The sequence below is a fragment of the Pseudovirgaria hyperparasitica genome (genome assembly GCF_010093815.1).
Source record: "Pseudovirgaria hyperparasitica strain CBS 121739 unplaced genomic scaffold EJ05scaffold_33, whole genome shotgun sequence".
Classification (NCBI taxonomy): domain Eukaryota; kingdom Fungi; phylum Ascomycota; class Dothideomycetes; order Acrospermales; family Acrospermaceae; genus Pseudovirgaria; species Pseudovirgaria hyperparasitica.
Genome location: NW_022985581.1, coordinates 54103 through 81383, shown reverse-complemented (window position 1 = coordinate 81383; position 27281 = coordinate 54103). Strand labels below are relative to the sequence as shown.

At 49.6% G+C, this 27281-nt stretch overlaps 14 protein-coding genes across 14 annotated transcripts; 5 read left to right on the top strand and 9 right to left on the bottom strand.

Moving 5' to 3' along the window:
* The first annotated feature begins 80 nt into the window (after positions 1 to 80).
* Positions 81 to 1330, top strand: EJ05DRAFT_481044 (uncharacterized protein). Its single transcript, XM_033744981.1, has 4 exons — positions 81 to 274; positions 345 to 358; positions 410 to 1023; positions 1073 to 1330. Exons 1-4 carry the CDS (start codon positions 184 to 186, stop codon positions 1146 to 1148), a joined length of 795 nt encoding a protein of 264 aa, XP_033595193.1. The 5' UTR covers positions 81 to 183; the 3' UTR covers positions 1149 to 1330.
* A 62-nt stretch (positions 1331 to 1392) lies between these two features.
* On the top strand, positions 1393 to 2830 carry EJ05DRAFT_267529 (adaptin ear-binding coat-associated protein 1 NECAP-1). The gene has a single exon (XM_033740324.1). It carries the CDS (start codon positions 1758 to 1760, stop codon positions 2619 to 2621), a length of 864 nt encoding a protein of 287 aa, XP_033595192.1. The 5' UTR covers positions 1393 to 1757; the 3' UTR covers positions 2622 to 2830.
* Positions 2700 to 3549, bottom strand: EJ05DRAFT_267518 (uncharacterized protein). The gene is made up of 2 exons (XM_033740323.1): positions 3376 to 3549; positions 2700 to 3312 (listed from the first exon to the last, which is right to left on the bottom strand). Exons 1-2 carry the CDS (start codon positions 3432 to 3434, stop codon positions 2778 to 2780), a joined length of 594 nt encoding a protein of 197 aa, XP_033595191.1. The 5' UTR covers positions 3435 to 3549; the 3' UTR covers positions 2700 to 2777.
* A 1172-nt stretch (positions 3550 to 4721) lies between these two features.
* EJ05DRAFT_446319 (actin-like ATPase domain-containing protein) lies at positions 4722 to 6413 on the top strand (the record flags this gene model as incomplete). The annotated part of the gene is made up of 3 exons (XM_033742226.1): positions 4722 to 5224; positions 5297 to 5423; positions 5460 to 6413. 3 exons carry the CDS (start codon positions 4722 to 4724, stop codon positions 6411 to 6413), a joined length of 1584 nt encoding a protein of 527 aa, XP_033595190.1.
* Positions 6329 to 7498, bottom strand: EJ05DRAFT_481040 (PAXNEB-domain-containing protein). Its single transcript, XM_033744980.1, has one exon. It carries the CDS (start codon positions 7276 to 7278, stop codon positions 6670 to 6672), a length of 609 nt encoding a protein of 202 aa, XP_033595189.1. The 5' UTR covers positions 7279 to 7498; the 3' UTR covers positions 6329 to 6669.
* Positions 7411 to 7961, bottom strand: EJ05DRAFT_490698 (PAXNEB-domain-containing protein; the record flags this gene model as incomplete). Its single annotated transcript, XM_033745906.1, has 2 exons — positions 7411 to 7415; positions 7478 to 7961. 2 exons carry the CDS (start codon positions 7959 to 7961, stop codon positions 7411 to 7413), a joined length of 489 nt encoding a protein of 162 aa, XP_033595188.1.
* Positions 7962 to 8814: 853 nt separating this feature from the next.
* Positions 8815 to 10091, top strand: EJ05DRAFT_267383 (uncharacterized protein). The gene has a single exon (XM_033740321.1). The coding sequence runs from the start codon at positions 9030 to 9032 to the stop codon at positions 9960 to 9962; it is 933 nt and encodes a 310-aa protein (XP_033595187.1). The 5' UTR covers positions 8815 to 9029; the 3' UTR covers positions 9963 to 10091.
* A 510-nt stretch (positions 10092 to 10601) lies between these two features.
* On the bottom strand, positions 10602 to 12567 carry EJ05DRAFT_267381 (uncharacterized protein). The gene is made up of 3 exons (XM_033740320.1): positions 12419 to 12567; positions 11908 to 12369; positions 10602 to 11857 (listed from the first exon to the last, which is right to left on the bottom strand). The coding sequence occupies exons 1-3, from the start codon at positions 12455 to 12457 to the stop codon at positions 10826 to 10828; spliced, it is 1533 nt and encodes a 510-aa protein (XP_033595186.1). The 5' UTR covers positions 12458 to 12567; the 3' UTR covers positions 10602 to 10825.
* Positions 12568 to 13074: 507 nt separating this feature from the next.
* On the bottom strand, positions 13075 to 15276 carry EJ05DRAFT_267444 (uncharacterized protein). Its single transcript, XM_033740322.1, has one exon. It carries the CDS (start codon positions 14996 to 14998, stop codon positions 13238 to 13240), a length of 1761 nt encoding a protein of 586 aa, XP_033595185.1. The 5' UTR covers positions 14999 to 15276; the 3' UTR covers positions 13075 to 13237.
* A 1866-nt stretch (positions 15277 to 17142) lies between these two features.
* Positions 17143 to 19973, bottom strand: EJ05DRAFT_495211 (sugar transporter; the record flags this gene model as incomplete). Its single annotated transcript, XM_033746237.1, has 6 exons — positions 17143 to 17389; positions 18348 to 18586; positions 18645 to 18702; positions 18786 to 19060; positions 19110 to 19831; positions 19892 to 19973. The coding sequence occupies 6 exons, from the start codon at positions 19971 to 19973 to the stop codon at positions 17143 to 17145; spliced, it is 1623 nt and encodes a 540-aa protein (XP_033595184.1).
* Positions 19974 to 21642: 1669 nt separating this feature from the next.
* Positions 21643 to 23195, top strand: EJ05DRAFT_446275 (putative haloacid dehalogenase-like hydrolase; the record flags this gene model as incomplete). Its single annotated transcript, XM_033742225.1, has 3 exons — positions 21643 to 21895; positions 21952 to 21999; positions 22060 to 23195. The coding sequence occupies 3 exons, from the start codon at positions 21643 to 21645 to the stop codon at positions 23193 to 23195; spliced, it is 1437 nt and encodes a 478-aa protein (XP_033595183.1).
* Positions 23196 to 23247: 52 nt separating this feature from the next.
* EJ05DRAFT_267153 (uncharacterized protein) lies at positions 23248 to 24255 on the bottom strand. Its single transcript, XM_033740318.1, has one exon. It carries the CDS (start codon positions 24082 to 24084, stop codon positions 23494 to 23496), a length of 591 nt encoding a protein of 196 aa, XP_033595182.1. The 5' UTR covers positions 24085 to 24255; the 3' UTR covers positions 23248 to 23493.
* A 1-nt stretch (position 24256) lies between these two features.
* EJ05DRAFT_267273 (uncharacterized protein) lies at positions 24257 to 24930 on the bottom strand. Its single transcript, XM_033740319.1, has 3 exons — positions 24903 to 24930; positions 24692 to 24851; positions 24257 to 24575 (listed from the first exon to the last, which is right to left on the bottom strand). Exons 2-3 carry the CDS (start codon positions 24761 to 24763, stop codon positions 24393 to 24395), a joined length of 255 nt encoding a protein of 84 aa, XP_033595181.1. The 5' UTR covers positions 24764 to 24851; positions 24903 to 24930; the 3' UTR covers positions 24257 to 24392.
* Positions 24931 to 25334: 404 nt separating this feature from the next.
* Positions 25335 to 27173, bottom strand: EJ05DRAFT_505777 (uncharacterized protein; the record flags this gene model as incomplete). Its single annotated transcript, XM_033747735.1, has 2 exons — positions 25335 to 26468; positions 26520 to 27173. 2 exons carry the CDS (start codon positions 27171 to 27173, stop codon positions 25335 to 25337), a joined length of 1788 nt encoding a protein of 595 aa, XP_033595180.1.
* Positions 27174 to 27281: the final 108 nt, after the last annotated feature.

The following is a 27281-nucleotide window of genomic DNA, read 5'->3' as shown; positions in this document are numbered from 1 at the left end:
GATTTTGCCCAGCTGGTGGGTTGGGTTGGCTTGGCTTGCCTCTTCATTGAAGTTCACGGTCATCCAAATGCAAACTCAGCCCTCAAACATCATTATTAGTGCTTAGTGAAGTTCTGTCGTTGGCTCCATTATCTAAGACCAGATAAAACTGAATTTCTGCGTCAATAATTATATATAACCATCATGGGGTCCATTCAAGATCTTCCGGCTATGAAGACAAACCCAAAAGCAATCTTTTTCACAGACTTCGATGGAACGATCACGTTACAGGACAGTCAGTGGCCTTGCCAGCATCATAGCATCTCAAATGCGCCGTAGACTTTTGACAATCTAACCTTTCACAGGCAATGACTATATGGTAATCGGTATTGATCAATTGTACAATTGCATCAATGTCTAATGTGGACAGACTGATAATATTGGCTATGGAGTCGAGAAGCGCCGTCAGGGCAACATCGACACCCTCGAAGGGAAGATCACCTTCAGAGATTCGTTCCAGGAGATGCTGGACAGTGTCACAGCCCCATTTCCGGAGTGTATTGACTTGCTAGTCAAGAACATCAAGCTCGACCCTGGCTTCAAGGACTTCTTCGAGTGGACTCTTGAGAACAATGTCCCAGTCGTCGTACTCTCGTCTGGTATGGTCCCCGTCATTCGTGCGCTCTTGAAGAACCTTATCGGACCCGATTCGGAGAAGATCGAAGTTGTAGCAAACGACGTTAAGGCCCGACCAGGAAAGAAAATTGACGAGGAGAATGGTTGGGATATCCAATTCCATGACGAGAGCGGATTTGGTCATGACAAGTCCCTTACTCTGCGTCCGTACGGCCAGCTACCTGACGACATCCGACCCATCATGTTCTACGCTGGGGACGGTGTGTCGGATCTTTCTGCTGCGCGTGAAAGTGATCTGTTGTTCGCAAAGAAGGGCAAGGATCTTATCAATTACTGTGTGCGCGAAGAGATCCCCTTTACCGTATTTGCAGACTTCAAGTCTATTGCGGCCAAAGTCAAGGAGATTGTGTAGGTATCCCTCGACCACGTGTATGCTTATGCTAACACATACGGACAGTGAAGGCAAGGTGACAGTAAAGGACGCGGCCCAGGACGGATTCAAGCAATACAAGGCAGGCGAAGCTGGTGTGTAAGGTGACATGACCGTAACATGCTTGATAGATTAGAGATATAGAGTAGTATAGACGCTCGATACATTTACATCAACGGAAGAAGGAATAGAGTCTCATCGACAAACAGATGATAATAGTGAATGCGCTTGATTAGCATGTAGCAACAACAATCAAGTAATTATGGTATGTCCATCTGGACGCGCCAGCAATAATGCCTTTCTGTGCCCCTCTTTTTATGATCTATACCCCAAGCATTCATTAAGCATCACTCTACCCTTTTGTTTCTTGATCCACATATCGACAATGCCCATCTCCATCTAAACATATCAGGAGTTATGAGTATCCCTGGAAATGTGATAAAAACTCCAGAAAAGCTGTTGATTATAGATCATGCCATGTTGTAGGCTAACAACTGGCTCATTCTTGTCTTTAAGTCAACACGTAGCGTCGGGCCAAGTAGCTACCTAGTAATACGTCGACGCCCGCAGCCCCCTCAGAGATATCTGGATAGCAGCACCACCGCCCGCCACAGTCACCCCCAACCACCGAAAAGACTTCAGATCTCAATCGAAGCTCGGTAGTCACCTTGGCTGAACATCTTCCCTCTCTTCACACCATCACATTCACGCCATGGATACGGACCCACTAACAGGTGCAGCCCTTCCCGCAACCGCCATCCAACGCGTCCTCTACATCTGCCCCCGCGCCCACATCTACCAAATCCCACCTCTGCGCAGCACAAAAGGGCACTCAGCTTCGCAATGGACAGCTGTGGGCAATCCTACAGCGCAAGAGATCTTCACTGCACGATTACGCATTGTCGAGACTGCAATCCCCACACAAGCCAGCGCTAGCACGGCAGATCATGCACAAGAAGAGAAAGTCACAGTGAACGTATTACTTGAAGAAGCGAGTAGCGGGAATCTGTTCGCCGCGGTGCCGTATACAGACGAAGGCGCAGTAGAGCCGGCGGTTGACTCGTCGCGCTTCTTTGCGATCCGAGTAGTCGGCGATGGGAGGAAGGCAGTGCTGGGGCTGGGATTCGAGGAACGAGCTGAAGCAGTGGATTTCAGCATTGCGCTGCAAGATGCGCAGAGGGTGCTTGGGCTGCAGAAGAAGGGCGCAGCTGAGCCCGGGTCAAGTAGAGGGCCAGGAGAGCAGAAAAGTGACGTGAAGCGCGATTACAGTTTGAAAGAGGGAGAGACAATCAAAGTAGAGATTGGAGGGAGAAGAGGGAGGAATACAGGATCGAGTACGATGACGGCGACTGGTGGTGGTGAGGATCAAGGTCTGTCAAAGTTCACATCGAAGCCGCCGCTTACGAGTGGTGGTGGAGCATTCCCGTTGATACCACCACCACCCAGCGCGAGCGCTGTCAAAAGTGAGAGGAGGAGGAGGAGTCGGAATATGCAATATGGAAGTGCGTCGACGGACCCGAACAAGGAAGCCAAAGAATTGGGATTTGACGATGGCGAGTTTGGCGAATTTCAGTAAGATGGAACGAGATTTGTCTGTGGATGAATGAATATACCCTTGCGGCTACGAAGCCTCCGACATGCAAATTTGCTTCGCCGAGCCCCATGCCACCGCTACCTGTTCGAACGCCAGTAATATGCTTGTAAGAGAACCGACCTATACGTATATACGTCTCTAAGACGAGCTATTATATAGCTCTTCGATCTCTTCGATTAGGTCCTTGGGCTTATTACCTCCCTCGCAATCTTTCCACTTGCCACCGTCTCTTACACATCTAGTCTTGCCTTCTAGTCGTATTGTGCAGCTAGTCTTGACACCGTTATCCTTGCTCCTTTGAACGCTGTCCCTCAACAATCCCATTGCATAGGCGCCGTCATCCTTACTCATGCAGTGGTTGATCTTGTCAAAGTCTAGGCCGTACTCCATAGTACAGTCCTTCAGTAGACTTTCATTCGGAATGTCCCTGTATCGTTGTGATAGGCAATTCGTGAAGGGGAGGTAGCTTTTAGGATCAGGGTAGACATCGGCAGCACATAACTCGATAATGTTACCTAAGCATTCAGTCTGCCCATGCATGCATTCAACTCCATCGTCGTGATTTGTGACCTTTCCTATGAAGGAGAGAGTGAAGTCTACCTTGTCAGACACATTTGCCATAACAGGGAGGATGAGTTTTTGGAGACAGTCTCGAGCGTCGGGGCATTTTGACCTATGCGAAATTAGTGACGAAGATAGCTGGACATGCTGGTATTGGAGATAGAAGTTACATTACATGTGCCTCGAGAGCAACCTTCCGAGCTGTAATGCGTGGCTCTGGCTGAAAGGTTCCATGACAGCTGCGGACACTCGAGCGATAGCTTGAGATGTTCCAGTGATATATATGTCTGGTAAAGAGGAAGAAGATGGCTATTATGCCGAACGTGGCGACATGGTAACGACCACGAGATGACCTTCTTGGGCTGATCGCTGAAGCCGCCGGCTGCGGTAAAGAAGCTTGCTTCTCGTTCATGTTCGAACGTCTAGTGCGGGTTTGCGGCTAGGCGAAAGACGAGAACAGAGTAATTATAGAATTCGAAGGGGTAGCGCAATGGTTTGCTGAGTAGAGGAATTCGAGACTTGGAGATGTAGAAGCAGAAACGAGGGCGACGCGAGGTATGATGGATTAACGACGAATGGCTGCAGCATCCATGCGCGCATATAAACCTTGAGCCTTGGATCCGGATAGCTTCGTCTTGTATCTTCCAGTATGTAGCTTCCACCACCACATGCATTCATGGTTGGATGTGACTTGTGACTTCACCAGCTTTCCTGTGCGCGCTCTCTCCATCCATCATTCATCCTCTCCAAGTCTTGGACGCTCTCCCTCACTGTCCTGGCCGCTCCCATCTCCGCCCCGCCAGTTCGAAGGCGCTGCTGAAATACGCTTAGGCAAACAGCCACGTCCCCATCTCTAGTCAGGCAGAATGGAATAACCATGGACGAACTATGCTACTTCGCTAATTACTCTTTTACCACAACGGCGACGCCATACAACCATAGATCGTCCGTGCTTGTGTCAAGTCTACCACTCCAAAACACCAAAGCACAAGACAGTCAACGCACAGTTGATGAGGCCGTAGTAGTGGTGACTGGGCATGTCACTTAGCCGCCCAGCGCGTGGTCCACCTATTATTGACCTCACTCAGACCAGAACGGCGCACTATTGTAATGGACTGGGACGGGGACGGGATTCTTATCCTTGCCCAGAGACGGACCTAAAGGACCCTTGTGGATGCAACCAACCTGATACCGCCTGAATACAACAACGGCTTGCGAGGAGATACACCAGATACACACGCCACAGATCTCCTTGATCGCGCTGCTTCTCGTCTCTACTATCGTCCACAGCTCGTCCCTCGCTGGTACCGACTCCAAGTGCCGCACAAAGTAGGATACCTAGTAGCTGGTGCCCGAGTCGGGCAATAATCTTTCCGCCTTGCATAATAGACTCTTTTCACTGGAGGTACATATCTAATAGCCTCAGTACTGCACGAGGTATCGCAAATCTCTCCGGAGTGGCTGTCTAGTGTTCGCGACTATTCTTTGTTCTATCTAGGTCTAGTCATAGAGCACGCTGCCATGGCTGACCCCCAGGCCATCACGTACGACCAGACTGCACTCGACGAGGCCGTCAGACCGCTGACCTGGTTTCTGAATACAACACATTTGCACGAGCTTAGCACTGAATTCACTGCAACGTACCGAGACCTGGCAAAAACCTCCACGGAACATTTTCTGGCCACCCCTGTCACTGTTCTTCCGACTGGTCTGGAATCTGGTCGCTATCTTGCTATCGATGTTGGTGGCACGAATCTACGTGTTGGTATCATCGAGCTCCTGGGCAACATACCACTTCAGCGCATTGCTGAGGCCGAAGATGTATCGACGGCCAAGATTATAAAGTCACATGATAAGACATGGCCTATTGTTGATCACCTAAAGATGGATCAGGCCGAAGACCTGTTCTCTTGGATTGGTGACTGCATAGCCGAAGTCCTGACGGATGCCCTCAGCGATGCTTCGGATGAGAACTTGTTCGGTAAAGAACTTCCACTTGGTATCACTTTCAGTTTCCCCTTAGCGTATGTACTGCCTGTCTGACCTATCCACCACTATCCTGCTATGATCGAGGCAGGTCCTGACAATTACTTCAGACAAACATCAATGAATGAGGGTATATTGATGGGTATGGGCAAAGGCTTCGCTATCAAACAAGGACTTAGCCTAGGAGACCTTCTTCTCGACGGTTATTCTCGGCACTGTGCTGACGCCAACGGGAACGTCGTCATCCACAGTAATGGAACCGGAGTATCGAAGATACATAGGCTTCCCCGCCTGAAGATCGCTGCCATCACGAATGATACCGTAGCTACGTTCAGCGCTCTTGCCTACGCTACGAGAACAACAACAAATAGCAAGACAACCATGGGACTTATTGTAGGCACCGGATGCAATGCCACTATACCGATGAAATTGAAGTATCTACATGACGATAAGAGAAGAGCGGCACCTCTCCCCAAGAACTTCGACTACGAAGACTCCAAGATCGTTATCAACACCGAATGGACTATTCGGGGCGCTGACGAACCGATGAAAAAGTTAGGTGTCATCACGTCTTGGGATGATGATCTTAGTAGAAACTCTGAAGTCCCTGGCTTTCAACCATTTGAATATATGACCGCTGGACGTTACCTTGGCGAGATGGTTCGCCTCGCCTTCATCGACATTACCACTAGGCACGCAACAAGCAAATTTGAATTTCCGCCTACGCTACTCGAAAAGAACGCCATATCCACCAACTTTCTTGCAACCTCCGTCGCTGATGCAGACCCCGTACTCCTTACCAGCGTTCTGAACTCGACCTTCCCGCCTTCACATCCTGCATTTGCATGGTCACCTCACCATGCCGTACTCCTGAGTCGTATTGCCCTCGCTGTTCAAGCACGTGCTTCAGCTCTCGTGGCAGCAGCAGTCATAGGCCTACTAGGATGTGTCGAGGAACTAGCCTTGGACGACTTTAATGGCGATCGCTTTTCCCGGGAGGGAAATCCCGGACCTGGAGAACCAAAGTGCGATATGGTAGTTGCCTTTACGGGAAAGACCATGGCTGGCTACCCGCTGTATAGAAGCACTTGCCAACATTGGCTGGACCAGCTTGTGCGGAACGGTTCGGCGCGAAATAAAGGAAAGAGAGTCGTGCTGAAGGCTGCAAGTGATGGAGGGATTATTGGCGCTGCAGTGCTCGCTGGAATGATGGTTAGTAGGACTTGAAGGGCTTTGTTCTAGATATTGGTATGTTTGGAAGACATGTTCGAGAGGAAGTAGAACGTTGTTGAGCATGTGTTTGACAAATCTAGATTTCAGAATCGTGGATCTTTCTGTTTGTCAGAGAATGCGGCTTGGACCGGACTTTCATCGGAGCATCTAGGAGGACCATATTGGGCATATAGCATTCGAAATACCCTATTATCGCGCCCAGATTCATGTAGGAGGCCCTTATCCGCCGTGTGGCGGTCTCTACACCTTTTCAGAACTCCATACCCTTCGCCTGTAGATCCGCACCTGCTCCCTGTTGGGCCTCCAGATCACCCTCCACTGGTGGCAGACTAAAAGGCTTGATCAAGAACTTCCGCCGGCTAAGCGTGAACGCCAAATCCTCACCTAGATTCACGTTCCCGCCCCCTCCTCTCTCATGAAAGACCGGTAGCCGATGCACCTTCAGCATTCCCTGCGGCTTGTCCTCCTCCTTTGTCGCCGCACCGCTGCTAGCCAGTGTCTCGGCATGCGTATGTGACGGGAAGGGGCTTAGTTCGATGACGCCGTCGCAGAGTGTTTCGATGGCGCGCGTGAGACCTGTTCGTCGCGAGTGTAGGCTGAGCGGGAGTGTGGTGACGAGAATTGTGTTTGCGTGCCGGCGGAGGAGGGCGCGGAGGGCGTGTATGAAGGGGAGGACGTGGGTTGGCTGTGCAGCGGCAGGGGGATAAAGGAAAGGGGAAAAGAGCGTTGGGATGAGGATGCGGTGCACAGAATTGGGAGAGGTCAGGATCTGTGAGTGGATGGCGGAGAGAATTGCTGGAAAGGGGTTTTCAGATGTAGAGTGGATGGAGATGTAGCTTATTGGGCTTGGAGAGGGCATTATGAGGCGTTTGGCAAGGTCGAAGGTGTGTGTGAATACGCTTTGTGATGTTGGTGCTGGAGATCCTGGGGATATCGATGATGGCAGGCGATCTTGTGGGGTTGGGCCTTGATTGAAGTGGTCAGCATGATGCTAGCCTGGTACGATTGATATGTTCGCAGTGGTTTTATGTACATTGAATAGCAGAGACACGACGCACCTCTGCTCTTCTCAGCCCCGAATTCTCCTAGTCTCTCATACCGCCACGCGATCTTCATTCTCTCTTTGTCCTCTTCTCTCCTCTCCATATTCTTGCTCGAATTTCCACTCTCATCGGAAACATCGACCAACCCGGGCAGCTCCCTTCCCCATGACTCTCCTACGCCAACAACTATAACCTTGTGCTCTTGCGTGACGCCCTCAGCCGCCACAAGTCTCAATAAGGTCCCTGCAAAGTCTGTGGTGCCATTCTCTTCGATGAGCAGCGAATTACCTAGCGCGAGGCCTGCGTGGCCAGCAAGGAGCGCGTCGAGTGATAGAATACCTGTTGACGTCGTAGGACGACCGTCGATGGGTGAAGGACGCACGCCGGGTATTGTTGGGTTTGGCCACGCATCCTTGGCTGCTAGGAGTGGTTCAGGTGGTGATATACTGGGTACAGATGGAGCACGTGAGACAGCGACGTTGCGTTTGCGGAAAGACATTGATGTGTAGTACGTGAGGAAATCATTAAAAACCTGTGTTGGTAGGACGTCGACATCCACTATGACCTGGTGGTCAAAGCTTTTTGGGGGCTCGCTTGATATAAGATCAGACAATCGGCTGACCCTTTTTGACTTCCTCCAGACCTGCTTTAATGGTTGCTATCTTTCGGGACACTTAGTATTGAGTATTCATACGAAAGTGAATTGATTGCTTTTTCGATCAATTATGCAGTCTGCTCGCGGCAACACCATATCGAACGTTTGCATGTGACCGTTGCCCATCATGAACTCATTCATTCTCTGCGCGATGCTGATCACACTTGTGCTTAGATTGAAGAATGACGCATCCATGAACGATGAGTTGAATCATCGATTTACAGCCTGAATTCGACTTCAAGTATTCTTGAAAGAATAATGGAAAACAGCGCGGCCGCCATCATTCCAACATGAAGTCCTATACACATGCAATTTATTATGCACCGAGAACACATCAAGCAACTGTTTTTGATAAGTGTTCAGCCTCGACCATGTTTGTACTGAGTTTGACATAGCTGCATATCGCAGCACACTGAAATGCTGATGGATGCATGTCATCAGATAGCGTACGTCAAACTTTAACTAGTTTGGTGATGATGTTCCCTTCAGGCTTCAGACCTGTAGATAGCGAGGTCTGTATCGAGGAACAAATGAGCGGAATCAGCGATCACGCATGCTACTGCATACGGACGATATGACCTCATACATCAAACATGTAAACAAAGACTATCTGCGGACTATGTATCGATTATTGTAAGCTGTTGGACAACTAAGAGCTGTGTTCGCTAACAGTGCCCGCTTGTGGCACAGCGATAACTGTCCGTGATATTATGGGGCAAATGTCAGATACTGACGTGCAGCTGTTGGATTGTTGGAACTACATGGATAATTGCAGAGCCATACTACAAGTAATTAGCTAGCCCAGTCATGGATCATCGCCGATCTGGGTGATAAACGAACATCAGATATGTTATAACAAAGAGAGACCCTCACTGCAGACATGTATGCTAACTACTAGTATACCAGATAATAATGCATTTTCTTCAACTGCCGTGGCTCCCAGCAGCCCTTCTGTTGTACCTCGCTCAAGCACAGAATGCAACCGGACCACCTTATTCCGCATGCGGATTTGACAGCATTGACATCTCCCAAGGCTCCTTCAATGCTACGGGCTCCTTCAAATTTTCCTTCGGCACATCAGAAGACGTCACATTCCCACTATACTACAGTGTGGCTGTCGAATCGAACGATACACGTGGCGCGGTGTACTCCTACGCCTTTCTCAGCTGGCCAGAGTCCATCTCTACGCCTCCCAATGTGACTGACAGACCTTCAGCGCAGGCCTGCATTTATGATTTCGGCCTGGTGAATGCAACAAGTACGAATCCTATGGACAGTAACGAAAGTTGTCAGGGAGTGCTGAGCGAGGAATGCCTGGAGGTGCTGAATAATTTCTCCCCTCCACCTGGCTCGTGCCAAAATGCATACCGTCAGAGCGAGATTGCGACGGCATGCGGGATGACGCTGCCAAACCATATTTCCATCGGAGATCCGGTCAATCTCACGGATGGGAACGACATATGCACGATTCCGAACCTGCCCGATATGAACATGCCAGACGGGTATCTGGCGACTCGATTCCAGAGCGTTCGGCTAGAGGGCCCCGATTTAGACACAGCTCAGATTGTGGTGGCATACGATACATTCGTGCGTCAGGCACATGTAGCAGTAATAAGTTTGGACGTGCCACTCAATGGAAGCTCGACGGTCTCGGGTGGATACACAAAGGCGTTCTGTCTAGCACCAAGCAACATATCAGCCGGCAGCCGGCAGCCAGAACTGCCTGCTTATCCATCGAATACATCCACAGACGATGACTCTGCAGCTGCGCGAAGCGGTATCACTCAATGCGTCTACTGGATCACGACGTTAGCACTTACGGCTGTGTCGATTGCAGTATGGTAGATAGATATCCTTCCTGCCATACTTCACACAGAAGTGGAACCGGTCATTCTAATTAGGGATCAAGAAGAGGTACATATATATTCAGAGGTCAAGAAGCATACCTGAAGACGTTGCTATCATAGCCTCCTCTGTACGTACCAGCTGGAGCACTAGGCTTTCAGCATCTAAATAAGAGTTGATGATACATTCTGGATAGAAGATTTGGCATTTCCTTGGACATTGTCTATTTCAGCACACAATTCGTTGTCAGTCTTTAAAGATGATTATCAGGGGGTATTGTGCCACAGATGAATCTTCAGAGTGTTCACCTTACAAAGGTGGACGCTACTTTCTGATAACAAGTGGCTCAATACGAAGTAGACATGACCCAAATACGACCCGACAGCTCGTAACAAGCAGTGACGCACAAGAGTAATCAACACCTACCAACGTCGTTCTAGATGCTGCTAACAGGCTGATTATAGCAGTACTTAGCCTACTAATCAAGACCTATGATCCGCAGAGTCTTTGGGCCGCCTTGCATGCTGCTGATGCTCGATCCGACTATACTGCCCGGCCCTATTAGAAGACGTATTTATGTTGATCTGTTGAGGCCTTGGAAGTGAGGTAATAATAACGGGAACCGACGACGCCGAGATCAAGAGGATCCTGAGGGTATCGAAGCTCATGCATATACACTGACATCCTTTATACGGCGTTTGATATGTTCTTAGGATTGGGGTTAGGTTGAAAGACGGGCGTGGCATGGTGGGTGTATCGTAGTTACGGAAGTGTTCTCAAGGTCGTAGGAAATCGTAGTCACTAGAGTCACCTGACTCTAAAGATTGCTTATCGTAATATCGACTTGACATTCCCCTTCCAGTTCAAGTATACGACGTACTCGGTAGATTGTCGTTCTTACTCCAGGTGCCGTTGTGTCGAACAAACTCCGCAATCTGACCGGACACCAGATAGAACAGTCTTGCAGTGCCATTTCCATATGTGGCTGCAACAGGTCCAACAGCAGCGTCTGGTGCCATCCAAGCATCGTCACTCGTCTTCGAGGCCTGAGCACCGTTAACATCACCCCAGGGCTCTGTGAGCTCGACAGGATGTTCATCTTCCAGCCAGTATATCTTGAACGCAGACTGTGAAGAGTCCCAGAAGGCGGTTAGAGACCCTGGAACGCTCTCAATCTGCGGTTCGTCCGTGAACGTCTTGTCCGTGAGATATGCGATGGTCCCAGAGCCGTCCGCATTCTCAGCGTTGTTTGTGCGCAGTCCTCCGTCCGTGTTAAACCAAAACGCATGGGACTCAAGATCGGTGGCAGCTGCCGCAATTGGTGAGTCGTCACTCGTTTCTGCGTCGTCTGAGGTGAATTGTTGAGGGACAAGCCAAAGGCCAGATGAATCGTTTCCGATGAGGGCCGGCCTGTTGTCTAAGATGGTGTACAGCTGTAATGTATCATTTACTGTTCCATCAACAGCCTGATAGTTCATTCCGAACTGCTTCGCATTTGGGAGTTTAACGTCTTCGGACGCTTCGTCCAGAGTCCATTGGCATCCGGAATCGTCCAGATTACACTCTGCCCGCGCCTGTGTGAGAGCAGAATCTAACGCTCGCACATAGGTGATCCGTATGTGGATCTGATCGTTTGTCCAGCATGTCACGGACAAGGGCGTGTTTGCCTTTACCTGATCGCCGTTGACGATGTTTTCCCATTCCTGCCAATCTCCTCCCAAGCGTTCTGGTGATGAATTAATATTAATTCCACCGTCTTTGTCCTGATACGTGAGGTACACATTCGCAGGGGCATCATCACCACCTCCACAGGAGGTCGCTGCTAGGGCTCGGAAACTGTCCCCGGGCTTGAGAGCCGTGCTGTTCGGAGTCCCTGCGCCAGATTGACCGTTTCCCTACGTAAGATATCAGTAAAGGGTTTCTTTGATGTTCAAGATGAGCGCACGCTGTTAGATTCTGAGCCTGGGTCCTTCCCTCGCGATGACAAGACTCCAGCTACGGCACCCACGACAGCACCCACAACGACCACTATCACAAGTACAGTCACGATGATGAGCGTCCGTTTCTTAAGACCGCAATATGTTCTCGGAGGTAGAGTACCATATAGCCCAGGCGTGTCGTCCTGCTTCGCAGATATCTCATGGACCGGACCGTCTTTAGCATAAGTAGCAGACTCTAACCCCAAAGTGTTAGGTAGCTCTGCTCTGTGTGGCGCAGCTTGACCCGAGATTTCAGTGTATTGATACCGACTGTATTGGTCTTGGCTCTGGTATTGGTGTTGTTGTAGTGGAAGGGTATCTCGGGACGAAAGAGCATACGCATAGCTCTCCTGCGGCGCTACTTCTGGAGCGTGGCCATATTGCGAATGATATGCTTCTGGTGGCACGTCATGGTAGCGTTCAGAAGGCTGGTCAAAGGTTAGCAGCGCTCGACTGTGCTGGCGATGTAGTATTTACGGTCTGCTGTAGACCCGACGAGTCGGGCCGCAGAGCCATTTCACCTGAAGACGAGCGCGTGCGTATTGCAGAACAACTCCCAGCGCGACCTGACTGATAGCCAATTTGTTGGCGGTCGACAGCAATTATGAGTCTAGAAGGTAGTACTGGACTCGCAAAAGACTCCAAGGGCACAAAAGCACGAACGTCGCAAGAAAGTCACAATTGTCACCATCCTCTCCCACCATACTTACCGACGCGAACCTTTTAAGCTCTGCCTTTAATTATCTATTAGGTCGCAATACTCAGACGTCGAGCGACCGCCTCCCGTTGCCCGCGTCCAATCTAAACTCAATACAGTAAAGTTTGACGAAGGCGTAGTGTGGCGCAATTGCTTACGGTTGGCAGCTGGCTGTCGTGCTGCTAAGGGGGAAATGCAGACGCTTAGACGCATGGATTTGCTGGACGGCTTGGGATCGACATCACGGACGGTAAATGACCCGAGAGTGCACATTCACACTCAAATAGTCGATGACAAACGTTGTCAGCGATCCATATATTACACATATCAGGCTCTTTAGCTTCATGGGATCTTCGACTACTTGGTGTACCACTCCATTTGGTCAGGACCCGGGTGCTGAGCCCCAATTTCATAGAAGCAGCACCCAGTGTTTACATTGAAAGAATAAGATTCTCCTCGATGACTCCGTCGTCCGACAAGAAGAAAAGCCGATGCTTTTGGTGCGCGTAGGCACAATGTCTCCTTGTCCCCCCCAACTCGACGTGACTACAAAGAGCCAGCAGCTCTTTCTATGGCTAGATGAGCGCGATCGGGCTTGATCATGCCCCAATCCACTGGGCGACCGTCACTATTGTAGTATAAGCCATTGCTACTACACCGAGCGTCATCAGGCCGATGTCTAAGTATCGCTCATGGCGGCTTGAAGCCACACCCTTGTAATGTAGATAAGCTGGGTAGATATACACCAGCGGTACGCACGCGAAGCTTCCTATCAATGCAACGAACTTGTCCAAGTCCGTAGCACCAAGCAACGCAACAACTGCGCAGATACTGATCATCCCAGACCGAAGTGCATTCTTTTTCCACTTGACAGTTGCGCTTTTCTTCCCAGAGGCACGATCGCCAAAGATCTTCTGCTCAATAATGCGCACCGCGGGAAAAAGTTGGACTGGTCCACCTACAAGAACCGCCATCGAGTATAGGAATTGAACAGCATTGACAAGCTTATCAGTCTGCGGGAAGTTGGATATGATTTGAATCTTTGTTTGGTCTCCAAAAGTAGCGTAACACAGCACACCGACGGAGGTGAAGATGACGGTGATGATAAGCATGACGAGATACAGCAGGTAGCTGAAGTGCTCAGGATTCTTCATACTGGATTGTATTGGCAAGATCAGTCCAATCCCTTCGAAAGTGAAAATTGCGGAGCCAATTGTAAGAGTGAAGCTAGATGGATTGAATAGTTCCACGGTCGGATGCATGCCATGTTGTGCCAAGTGGGCAATATCAAAGTACCAGATATACGTGAGGCCGATCAAGATGAAAACATCAGCCAAGAGGGCTGCAGGACCAAGTTTTGAAATGTTCCGGATAAGCGCGAGTGGGATAAGTAGCACAAGTTGTATAGCTATTAGAGCATTAATCCCAAGCGGTGTCGATTTTCCTTTCGTGACTGCGTTGAGGAAGGAGAACAAGTTTTCGGCAGTGAAAATAAGACCTGCGCAGACGAAACCAAGCTGCGATAGCGTGATGGATGCGAGGATCAACTTTCGGAATGCTGGACCGACGATCGATTCTCCAAGCTCGCCGTAACCTCCACCAAACCGCTTCCTACATTGAAGCAGCAGCCGAAAGCAAATGCTTGTGATGATAGAAACAGCGATCAATGTGATGCTCGAGAAGAGAATTCCGCCGTTTCGAAACGCTTTGGGGAGAAACATGATGCCAGTACCAACAAAAGCCTTCAACAGGGTGAAAAATGTCTTGACATCGCCAGCATCCCCTTCTCTCTTGAATCTTTTGGAACTTTTCTGACGTCTCAGCAATGGTCGTGTCTCGCTTGGGGAATCAGCCTCGTCCACGGCCGACTCTTCATCGGACTCCGAATCGGTATCTGCAAGGTCTTCTCCAGCAAAGCTGCCATATAGCTCCAGAAATGAGACGAAGTTCTTCGTGACTGGGTTAGTAGCGACACTAGACAGACGCGAAAGGCCCTGCCGTTGCTGTACATATTGCCTCCGAAAACCACCTGGCTCCAGTTGATCCTGCACAGACGGTTGATTGATAGGTCCCAGCCGTGGGCTAGCAGCATGAGAGAAAGTCTGGGCTCTCCGTGGAGTTGCAGCGCGCGCTTTGATTTTGTACAAGTCACGGTGAATATCGCCCCCTTGCAATCTCAAGGATGATTCTCCGGAAGCATTATTGAGCTCCTGGGGTCCCGGGCTTTGTGTATTTGAACGTGATCCACGGTAAGCATAGTCAACAGCATCAGGCTGTGCAGTATACCCTTCAGGCAGATGTCGGTCAATGATGTCGGCCTCACGTTGATACTGCTGCTGGCTGTCTGGAGTGTGCGACATGATAATGGACAAGTTACCGTGCTTACAGTAAACAGTGCCAGCGTAACAAGGAAAGAGTTCAAACCTACTTTGATACGTATGGAAGAGTAGATGTCAGGGCATCGGGGATGTGATGATGATGAGGACAAGAGGCGAGTGGTAATTAGTCTTTACAGGTTTCTCGCACTAGCTGGGTGGGGAAGTGGAGACGCACTTTCACACGTGATGTGTTATCTTAGGTATCAAGGCAGTCAGGCATCAAGGTTCCCATAAATTCTCTTTCTGTCTAGACCGCCTGATAGAAGGCTGTCTCTACAGGCCTGAATAGCCTATCTTTCACCTGTTCCGGTCTCCTCGGGTAGTGCCGAGCACTTGCGTTAGGTTTAGCTCCAGTTATATGCTCCTTCGATAAGCACTGTGAGAAGCGATATGCCCTCTCCGATGCCTGTTCGAGATATGCCAGGGCTTTTTTCGAAAGTCGTGGTCCAATTGTGGTCTAGTATGGACATGTCTTATACAATCGGTATGTCCCTTGTTATGAATGATACGGAGGAAGTATAGAGACCGTGAATAGCGTCATTCGTTTCCCAAAAGACTCTGCCAATCTGCAAGAATGTCGAGAAATCCTGAATCACCCCATCCGTCTGTAAAAGCAAACTCATCAAAGCCTGGATTGAAGCCGTCGAGCTGAAAGTCTGCCGCCGCGGGAACTTCGACAGGGGCTTGCTTGATGATGCTGCCATTTGACGGGTGCACGACTGGGGGTACTACTGGTCGTGTCTGACGGGCTTGCTCTTCGTCAAGTGCAGCATGCTTTCCAGCCCAGATAGTCTCATAGATGACATTCGCTGCCATACGAGACCTTACTGATAAGCCAAGCCTCTTTCTCTTACCGCCTTCCCTTGTTGCCGCAATCGCATGCCCAGCGATAGTGGGAGGCGTAGGAATCTGACCTCGATCTGCTTTCTCCAAAGCGCGGACAAGGTAGTCGACATGAGAGGAAACGCGCGAAAAGTGATCACGGTCGAACATAGACCAGCTTTTCATCAAAATATTACCTTCTTTGATGGCCTGTATTAATTCGTTCCTCTGGTCTGAGCCATGGTCTTCTAGATTTGCTAATGGAAGAGCGAAGATCAGACAATAGAACAACGAGTTTTTGACGAAAGCCGGCCAGTAATTGCTTGCATGCGAATGTGATTGTACAAGGTGTATCAACCGTAAGACAGCATTACAGGCTCTGCCGTAAATTGAGTTTACGGATACGTCTGCACGCGCAGTCTGACTGGTCATCGTACCGCTGTCCAGTCCGAAAGAGTACAAGTGAAGGAGTTGAGACTGATATATGATCTCACTGTGGGGTGACCAACTATGTCTGAAACGTTCGAATGTTTCAATGAATTCTGATTCGAAAGATCGAACTGTGGTGAGACAATCGGGGAGTGCCCCGCTAGCAGAATATTCGTAGTCACCCAGAGCTTGAAAAGCTTTGTTGGATAAGTGTGCAAGGTGAAGCTGGCTCAAAAGGGGTTCGGGAATGATGGAAGAGCGTCCCTCAGCGACTTCTGAAAGTACAGCGAAGCCTGGCCGAATTGTGGATGGGGTTCCAAGTTTTGATGTTACGCTACAGCATGTTGATTAAATGTTTACGATCTTTAACCAAACTATGATTCCATCACTTACGCTTGATTGACAATGCAGCACCCGAACCACACTTTCTTTACCGCAAAATCCCCAGGATCAGACTGGGGCATTCTTCCTTCCGCAAAATCTGCTCTACGAGAAGGGCGATGAAGGCCGAGCTGGTAGGCAATTTGGGTGGCAAGACCCACGTACATAGGAGAAGGGTCATTTATGGTCTGCTGGAAAGGAAACGGCCACACGCAGAGAAGGAGGAGTGCTTGAACGGTCTCAAAACTACGACTCTGTGAGGCATACAGGTCCGCAGCGAGTCGGCGCACAGGATCTACTAACGTCGGGTATAGAGATGGGAAATCGCGTGATTCTCGGGAAGCAATGGCTAGGACTGACCACAGGAGAAGTTTGTTTGAATTGTATCTTGTTAGAAAGGCAGTAAGATCTGGTAGGACAGGAAAATAAGGATGAAAGTGCTCGAAGTATCTGAATCGGTCAGACTATGATTTGAGTATCTGTAGACTATAGACCTACTCGTGTATGAGCTTGAGGATCACGTTTGACGGCAGTTCAACCTCGTCTATTGTCTCGCTGACAATCTGGCTAGAGTGTTTGATTGTCGTAGACGATACGTCAAGCTGAGCTGGCTGAGGCGCTGTAGAAAATTCGGTGCTTGCATTTGGAGGAATAGAAGGCGACGAGCCTGTTGGAGTCGCGTGCTTCAATCGAAGTTCATTGCGCATATGCTTAAGCTCTTTCTCAAGAGAATCCAGTCGTCTGCAGTGACATTAGGCACACCACGTATTATACACGAGGCTTAAAAGATAAGTAAAATTGACATACTCCTTGTTTGCAGTTCTCTTGAAAGTTGGGTCTATCGAGCACTGCCTTCCTACCTTTCCGCATCTGGTGCAGGCGGCTGGAAATGTATCTGCAGCATCACACTTAAGCTGCGACCATCAGCAGCAGTCCAGAGCTAGCATAGATAACCAGAAAAGGACGATACCTTCAGTTGACGACAATGAGTACATGCTGAGCCCTTCTTATTCCTTCGCCTAACAGCAGCCAGACTTTGCGGCGGTGACTGCGATTCTGATGTCTCTTGCATGGCGCTCTGGGCGCCAATGACGCGCTGCTGGTGATGGAACGGGCTGCATGTGCGTTGTATTGGACGTGTTGTTATGTTCCACCTTTCTGCTTCTTTGAATAATTCAAATGCTCATGTTGGGAAGAGGAGGGATTGCACGCGATGTCACAGAGTAATGTTACCGGTAAGATAATATTTGAGGGTGACAACTCGCTGACAGTGTACAGACTAAGCCGGATATAGACACACAGTGACTCCATAGACTATCATTAGGACAGACATACAGAAGCTAGGGAGCAGGGCTTAGGGGCTCCATAGATTGAGTGCAGCACTGAGGTGATATCGTTTCATCCATACATCATCCCATGTCTTTACCCCTTTACCCCTACAACATCGGTCTGAAGTCTGCCTCTTATATCGTTGATGACTTGACTATCATCTAACACCGTCGATTGTAGTCATTAGACGTGCGGCACCACCACTACTGCGTCGATGCAACTCCTGCTTACAGGTTTAGTACCATTCATTCTATTTGCTCGCATTCATCTTTCCGACAAGTCGCGTTCAATTGATTCATTCGCGACCAGCGTGCTCCTATTTTTGTTACTCTGCAATGTGATGCGCCTCCAAAGGGATCCATTCTCAAACTCAAACTCGATTTCCTCGAGACTCCGACCTTTGGTTTCCGGCATGCCGATACACACGGCTGCGGCAACTAATGTAGCACCACCGTAGAGAAAGTAGGGTCCGCTGGGTGAGCTGCGTAAGAAAAGCGGTGCTGTCAATGCTACCGCGAAGTTCACCAACCAATTCGTCAGTAATTCAACCGCCGACACTTTGGCCCTGAGTCGCGTGGGAATAATCTCACACGCATAGATCTTGCCGACCTATCAGGTATTATGTCAGCTAAATCGCAATGAATTCCTCGAACTTGGGCATTCTTACCACTGCCCATGACCAGGAGAAGTTTGCTACAAATACGTAGGTCAACACTGTGACTACCCTAGAATCGCATTAGCTGTTGCGATAGAAACCGCAATGCTCTGTTGGCAAGGAGAAGTGATGCCCGAGGACACAGGTTCTTACCATTGACCGACCCTCGACTCCAAGCGAACTCCTTTCTCAACACGTGTGCCATATCTAGCGTAAATCACTCCAATAACAATGAAGCAAGCGGCCATCAAAGACCCGCCGATGATCAAGGGCTTACGCCGACCCCACCGATCAATCCATATCTGAGCTGGGACTGTAGCAACTAGCATGACAATGCCACTTACTCCCGAAGCGAGGAAAGAAGCTCTCTCAGAATCGAAACCAGCCTGTTGGAACAGGATGGGAGCGTAGTACAGCACGACGTCGATCTGTTGCGTGTGAACTATAGCGTGAGAAAACTTTCAGTATCCAACTTACACCTGTAAGCTGTTGGCAACCCATTAAGAAAATACCTAACATGGTACGACCACGATATCTCTTTTCGAACATCTCTAACCAGCCAGCTGTCTTCTCAAGACTATGTGACGATAGGCCAGCCTGTACCTCTTCTAGCTCTGCTTCTACGACTTCATGACTTCGATACCGTGCCAAAACGACCCTTGCTTCTTCAATGCGGCCCTTCTGGACAAGCCATCTCGGGGAATACGGAAGAAAGAACATGCCGATAGTCAGGACGAGTGCGAAACATGCTTGAAGTATGAAAGGCGTTCGCCACGCGAGAGTGCTCTGCAACTCCTGCGAGCCGAAAGAGACAAAGTAGCCTACGGTGATACCGACCACAACATTGGTCTGCAGCATACATGCCGTCACCCCTCGTATGCTCTTGGGCGCTATCTCAATCAAGTATACAGTAGTGACTGCAATAGCCTGACCTAATCCGAATCCAGTGATCAGACGAGCAACGATTAGAGAGGCGAAGTTTTGAGATACGGATGAGAGAAGTGTGCCAGTCAAACTCAACAATCCGCCAATGAGTATGCCATATCGACGAGAGACAATGTCTGCGACATGACCACTCAGCAACGATGAGACCGATGAGGCAAGTAGGATAGATGCAACAAAGATACCCTGCTGACCGGAGGACAGGTTTGCTATTGAGTTTCTGAATTGATCCATCTCGGTGATTGGGCCTATAGAACCTACCAGTTGTCAGAAAGGCTGCTATAGAGCATCACAGCGGCTGCCTTCGCCATGCACACCTGTGTCAAGTCCATAGAGGAAACCGGCCAGCGAAACATGGGCCCCCACGGCCAGAGTGCGAAAATTTGCATTATTGGCCATACTAAGATTTTAATATATGGAAAAAGACCTCTCGTGGGACACATTTCTGCGGTATCCAGTCGTACTAATAGGGCTTACATTTACCATCTAAGCTAGCTACAGTTACCATTACGGTTCTCACCAAACTCGGTGTCTCGATGAGACGTTGCATTCTGCTGTGGGGTTCTTTCGCTAAAGAGATGATCTTAAGAGCGAGCGTTACGGAAAAAGGAGAGGATCTGTTCATGTCGCATCTGATCAGCGCCGCCTCGTCTAGTAGTTCTATGCCGTAAGCGGCTTCCGACTCAACACCCAGCGACCACCCTAATCCAACAACGTGGAACAAATATCGATCACGGCTGGACAGGGCATTTGGGTAGGTTCCGAATTGTTCTCGCTTGTGGCGTAGGCCCGTCCCTGAGCTACCGGTGCTAAGTTTGCAGCCATCCGTCAGTTTGTCCTGTTTGCCAACGCCCATTATTCTACTTTTCAACCTCATACTTCGGCACAATAATGTAATATTCGCGAATTATTGACGAAAATCACGCAATGCCTTCCTAAATCGTATACTACGGTCGTCTTGACGGTGCCGCCACATGTACTTTCCCTGCACTGAGACATAAATCTTACATTATTATCGCTCTACTATGGAAGGTATACGACATCTGCAAAGCACTTTGCATATCTTTCGACTATGAGACCTCGAAATTCAGATATAGCTGACACATCCAGCAGGACTTTGGCATCCACTCCGAGCTCTGTTCATTCGCTACAGATCACCTAATTCGGCATAACCGTTGAGACCAGCGCGAAGATGAACCACAGGAAAGGGGGTACAGAACGGCCCGCTCGAAACGTTCGCCCCCGGTCTACATTTAGCTCTATTCCAGGCATGCTATTATCGGCATTTGTACAAGCTATTATGAGTGACCCTGCAAATCGACATCATGACTATGACGACTAGGTCTTCGGGAACGGATGGGCTATTAAGACCTCAGGAGCAAGTTCTAGTATGGAATAGTGCTGCCCCAACCGGGTGGTTACAGGCTCATGATGGCTCTTTGATGGGCTATGATGGTCTGTTTCCCCCCTCGAAATCAAGCTGCATGTGCAGGTCAATCGTTAGCTGAACTTCGTCCGGGACGTGGGGTACATTCCGTCCGATCGGTTGCGCTTCTCTTGATCTTTAGACGAAGTGAACGACTATGACGAATGTTTTCGTCGTATAGTCCCGCGAATCTCATTCTAAGACCATACAAACGGGAAAATTACCTGCTCACTAGCATAAGCTCTATCGCCAACTGGATCTCGCTCAGAGAAAACCTATCAATGGCGCACGGCAGTACGATATCCTGGCAGTTCATTGGATTTTCAAGACAATACCCTCGTCTACCCTGGTAATGCAGAATAGGACGGGCTATGGCGATCGGGCAAAGCAAGTAGCGAGCTCGAACGCCTCAACGTAATAGTCGGATGGTCGAACGGATGAAGAAGGTGGTTTGCTCGTTGGCCACCTTTCCATTGGATTTCAACAAGTTGGACATCCCATTTAGGTGCAGAGTATATAATATGGGACGGATGGTCAAAGGCTCCGGTATATATCCCAGTTATCAGTAACATTATCCCCTTTCATAATTCCTAGGGTATTACTAAAACCCTGACATTCAATATCTTGTATATAAGCACAACAATGGACGTCAAGGACTGCCTCCGAGGGTTCTATACCCCTGATTTTCATGACACACTTGATCTTGACGGAATCAGAAAGGCATTCTATCGCGATGGAATGGTCTTTCTCCAAAATTGTGATGAAGACAAACTCGTTGCTCTCGGAGAGAATTTGGGCACAATTGCTCGGCCTCGCAATGAGCTGGCAGGTGGAAGAGGAGTCAGTAACATCCGTTGTGCTCCAGGCCTAGAAGGCAAAGGGTATAGCAATCAAGGTAGATTCGACCGACCATCTAACTAACGCCTCTGAGTGACTAACGCTGGTACTTAGAACTATTCTTCCACACCGATCGTAGTGGATGGGATGAACCCCCACGTTGTCAGTACTCCTTTGTACCTTCGAATTATGACGTCGTAGCTTAGCTAAGTCCCAATCCAGTGCTCATGACTACACTGAAGGTCAAATCCGAAACTGGGGGCGAATCAGCGCTCGTAGATACACGCCAAGCTCTCGACTACATTCGCCAACATGAGCCGCTCCTATACAGCCTCATCACCTGTGCTAAATACTCTAGCTTCAAAGCTGACAACGGCACCTTTCAGCCAAGGCCCATCTACGACGAGAAAACTGATATAGTACGTTTCCGGTTCGACGACGGCATTCAGATGTCAGCATCTCTCGTTGAGAACTTCAAGAAGCTCAGCGATATAGTCTACAAGCACGCCTTTGCTGTTTCACTCGAGCCCGGCCAGTGCTACATCGTCGACAATCATCGCTTCCTTCACGGCCGCACCTCATTCACTGGATCGAGAGAGCTCCTCCGTGTCCTCGCCTGGCCACACGCTGCCGAGGCAGACATGTTCGTTCTCTTCGACGTCGACGGCACGCTCTGCCGCTCTGAAGACCTGAGTATCGACGCTTACTATCGCTGCGTCAGTGACATCACAGGCAAAGACATCAACAACGAAAACACGGATATCAACCTCCATGGTGTGACCGATAGATCACTGCTGCGCGCCATCTTAAGCTACCACGGCTTCGGCGAGGATGAGATCCAGCCATTGATGACCAAGTTTTTCGAGCTGCACCCCTCGTACCTCCGAGAATCACTTGGAAAGGGCTTCACCTCAATTGCCTGCCCGCAAGTGTCCGAGGCACTCAAGTGGCTTCCCCAACAGCGCGACAAATTCGGCCGACGAGTCTCAATCGGTCTGCTGACCGGCAATTCGCGCGAGAATGCACTGCTCAAGATCTCTGCCGCAGGTCTCCCCACAGATATCTTCGACCTAGAGATCTCGTCCTTTGGTGACGCGCACGAGCACCGGTCCGCGCTGGTGCTGGACTCAATACGGAAGATGCAGGCTCGACACGGGATCCCAGTCGCGCCTTCGGATGTCACCATCGTCGGGGACACGCCGCTAGACATCCAGTGTGCGAAGGAGACCGGGTGCAGAGTCGTTGCGGTGGCGACGGGGAACTACGAGACGGAGAAGTTGGAGTCGTACGCGCCGGATTTCTTGTGCAAGAGGCTTCCGGAAGCGAGTCCATTCTTTACGCAAGTTTTGAGCTTTTGATATTAGTTCTGCTGGTTGGTCATTTCTGTTCGCTTGGCCAGGTCGATGCTGGTAAGAGCTTGCAGTGGTCTGTCACTAACCACGTAATGAATAGAGTATATATTGGCAACTACTCGTAGTATTCGTCGGCTGGATCATTTTAGTGATAACTCTAGAACTGGATTTAACCGCTATCCTGGGACTGACACATGTTCGATGGATTGGCTGACATCGCATATTCACACCATCAGTCAGGTTGAGAGAAGCTTCAACCGTCAATGTTACTCTGATCCCTCATGATGCTATCCTTACCAAACCATCAATTCCCCTCAAGCGCCTTCCCAACCAACTCCTTCGCCCTCCCACTCATCTGCATCTCCAACGCCGCGCTTCTTCCCAGCGACCCCATCTTCCCCCACGTCTTCCGCAGAATGCCCACAATCTTGTCCTCATCATGCTCCTTCTCAAACTCATCAAACTGATCGTCCAGAAACACCAAGCACGCCACATCTTCCAGAATCTGCACCTCTTCCTCGCCCTTGTTCAAGCCCTCCTTCTTGATCAGAGCCTCGATGCGCTCCACCGACTCCTTGCTGTATTCCGCATCGCGACAGATCGGCGCCACAAGCTCGGCTTGTCGTTTCTTGAGGTATGTCCGCCAACTGTGGTAGCCTATCTTCGTCATTGGGTAGGATGAGCGCGGGACTTCCCATCGGCGGAAGTGCTGTGCGCGGATCGCGAGTTGGAGCTCTTCCGAGGGCGTAGAGCTTAGCTGGTGCAGGTACTTGGTCATCTTCTGTGCGTAAAGTAGCTCGTATGGGACTGCTTCGCCGTTGATGATCGTCTTGGTCGGGTCGTTTGAGTGGGCAGCATCGATTGCCGCAAGGGCTTTTTCGAGTCGTTGGGACATGGTGGGAGACCGTTGATAGGGTCTGTGGTCTTCAAGGAGGTTGAAGTTGTGTCTGAGGGGAAGAAGACAGTCGCAAAGGCCGCGGGAGCGTCGCCATTCAGATGATTTGAGACTGTCGCTGTATCACGAACTATTACCTAGTAGAGTAGTAGTTCAAGGAGATAAGATAGGAATCGGAGCTAGTAATGGAAGTCGGGGTCGACACGCTAAAATACCGGTACATATCAGCACGCCATGATAGAACGTGTACGAGCATGTGATAGAGGCAAGAAGAAGACGATGGAGAGGCTTGAAGATGGCGCATTTGGCTATCTGAAGGTATCGCACGTATGTTGCTTATACCTATAGACCACTTCCCTCGACCATCTGAACAACAAACTTCCGATCAAACAAAGTAGTGTGACCCTTCGTTTTCCAATGCGCCTCCATAGGTAGTGCATTTGACCAGACACTTGATTTCGTGCCACTGGCAATATCCCCAAGGACTCTGTCTGGTATTTGGGGATAGTCAGCAATGGTCAGAGCAGCAGTGAAGGTCGGATACATTGCACTTTGATGAGAGAAATTAGGCGAATGTTGCATGATCAAGGGACCATGCTGAGCTTACTGTTGTGCTTCTGGCACTTATACTGGAGGCTATCAATGGCAACACCAGGGTCACACCTAGATATACTCCCATCTCGCGTGAGCTTTAAGGTAAGTAGGTAATGAAGGTTCCATACAAACGGGAACCAGCTAGGTATTGTGCATCTCAAACACTTCGCTTCCTATAACAAAATCAGACATTACTAGGCATACTTTACTAGTACAACACTTACGCGAAAGGAAGGTCTTGAAGTACCTCATCATGATAGGAGCCTCCAGCTCATTCTGGTATCTGCTAGTTGCAGTGTCTTGCAGTGACTTGCAGTGATAGGCCGCACATGGATGGCATGGTTTCGTTGCTTCTGTGACACATTCGAAGTTTACGTGTCAGTCAACACAGGCAAACAAAACTAATTATTTGCATCTTCATGACAATCACGGTCAAATCCGCTGCCGTTTGATTAGGATGTAGCTCAGACTTGCCTTTTCTGGATCATAGGTATGTCAATTCCCACAACAGCGGATTTCCCTCACCCGGTTGACTGACGAGAGTCGAAAACACAGAGTGCAGGAACATACACACCGTCATGAGATGAACTTTTACCTCACAAGTATCTGCTGGCGAATTTCGCCCGTCATCATCGCTAACCACCAAACGCCGAGACCTATGAGACATATGGGCACTTACAGAGTTGAGTGGCTTTCATGACAGCACATGGGTGCCTTTGCTTTTGTTGTTCTCCATCTTCGCCGTCCTTGCACCGAATTGAATCTGCCTGATCAGCTTTGTCTTTGATCCAACAGCAAGTAGAGCCTACCGCCCGCTTCTTCTCAGATGCAACGCCGGTCATGCCTAGTCTCGCTGCAAGAAGCCGTAATACCAATTTTCCAGGCTCCAGGGCTTGATCTTCCGACGATGGGCTCTCCGGAAGACCAAATCCACACTTCTGCCATATTGGAGCCGAAAGAGCCCAACTCATTACGTCTTCGTCAAGATAGGGAAACCTAGCTTCCTTGCCCCAATGCGATATAACTCTATCATCGCGGCCAAGATTGCGTTTACCGAGGCGATTGACATCCAGCTCAAGCTCATCCAGTAGCCCTGGAAAGCCTGATCGAGAATACGCTGTCGCGTGACGCTGATATCCTCCGAATAACTCATCGGCGCCCAGTCCCGAGAGGAGTACCCGCGCAGAGGTCGAATAGTCTTGTATGACGGAACCGTTAGAGTTGTACGCGGTGCCAATACCTCTGGACGCAAAGTATAGAGCGTAAGAGATCGATAGATCCATCTCGGTATTATGTGGCTGCATGAGCTTCTTCACCAGCTCGCGATGAGATAGTGTATCTTCGTATGGGATATTGATGGCCACAAAACGCCAGGTGCGGCTCGGACATACACGCTGTAGTTCAGCAAATGTTTTTCGGCCAGTGAGGCGGTCAGGACACAGCTCGTATGATGTTTTGGTGAGTTCCTGACCCGGCTCGGCAGGTTTATGAGTCCGAGGATTGTGGAATGCTACATTGAGGAGATCGACAGGCTCTGATTCATCCAGTAAATCATGAGTCATTCTGGCAATTACAGAGCAATCAAGCCCCCCTGAAAACAAAATCGCTAGAATACACTGGCCTGTATCAGCCTCGACAGAAGGACCGGCCTTAATCTTCTGCACACGCAAACTCAAAGATTGACGTAAGACACGCTCCAGATCGTGTACCGGGGCTGACGCGATCGTGAGAGCAGAGAGAGTTTGATCTGCAGTTGGGTGAGCCTTGTTGAGGGGTCCGAATGGAAGTTTCTGACATATATGTTAGCATATGATGCATTTGTGTGGGTATAGAACCACAACCTGCGGCGAGTCTGACTTGTGGTCATATGGAATACGGTTAATGACAAACTCCTTTGACGGTCTTGATAAATCTATGACACGAAGGCCGTCGGCTTCGACTTCATGAAAGCGGCCTGAAAATTGACTGTCGGTCAAGCTAGATATTGTAATCTCACCTACAGTGTCAGAACAATAGAGCAGAGATCGGCGACCAAGGCAGTCTCGACCGAAGTACAGGCGGCCACTGGCAGCGTCGTAGAATACCAGTGCATAAGGCCCGCGTACAGACGACAGGACGCCCAATATGGCATCGTTGTGATCATCAGTGGTTGCTCGAGCTCTCGCATTTGCCAGACTTGCTGCTAAAAGGGACTGGAATACTTTGGTTGTGTCACTCTCGGCCACTATCTCATCACGTATGCTCCACGCTTCTCCATTCCAGCAGAGAACAGACCCAGAAGCCCTGTCGACGAGTGGCTGGGCCACGATATCGGATCCCCGAAGTGAGAGAACTGTTGTCAAGAAATACGCGTACAGTGTAAAATTTTCGTTCGGTATAGTCACCACATGATCTTCCACGCTGTCTGGACCGCGCCGGCGCAACAACTCACTGATGTCAGCATTAGGTTTTGCGGGAGGAGCTGTAGCGCTCAAAGAAACAAAGATGCCACACATCAAAGGAGAGGGCGGGGGCGGGCGTGGAGGAGTCGATGAGGTGATGAGAATATACAATTAATTACATTGAGTGCAAGGCGACGCGAACATTGAGCTGTGGGTCGTTGA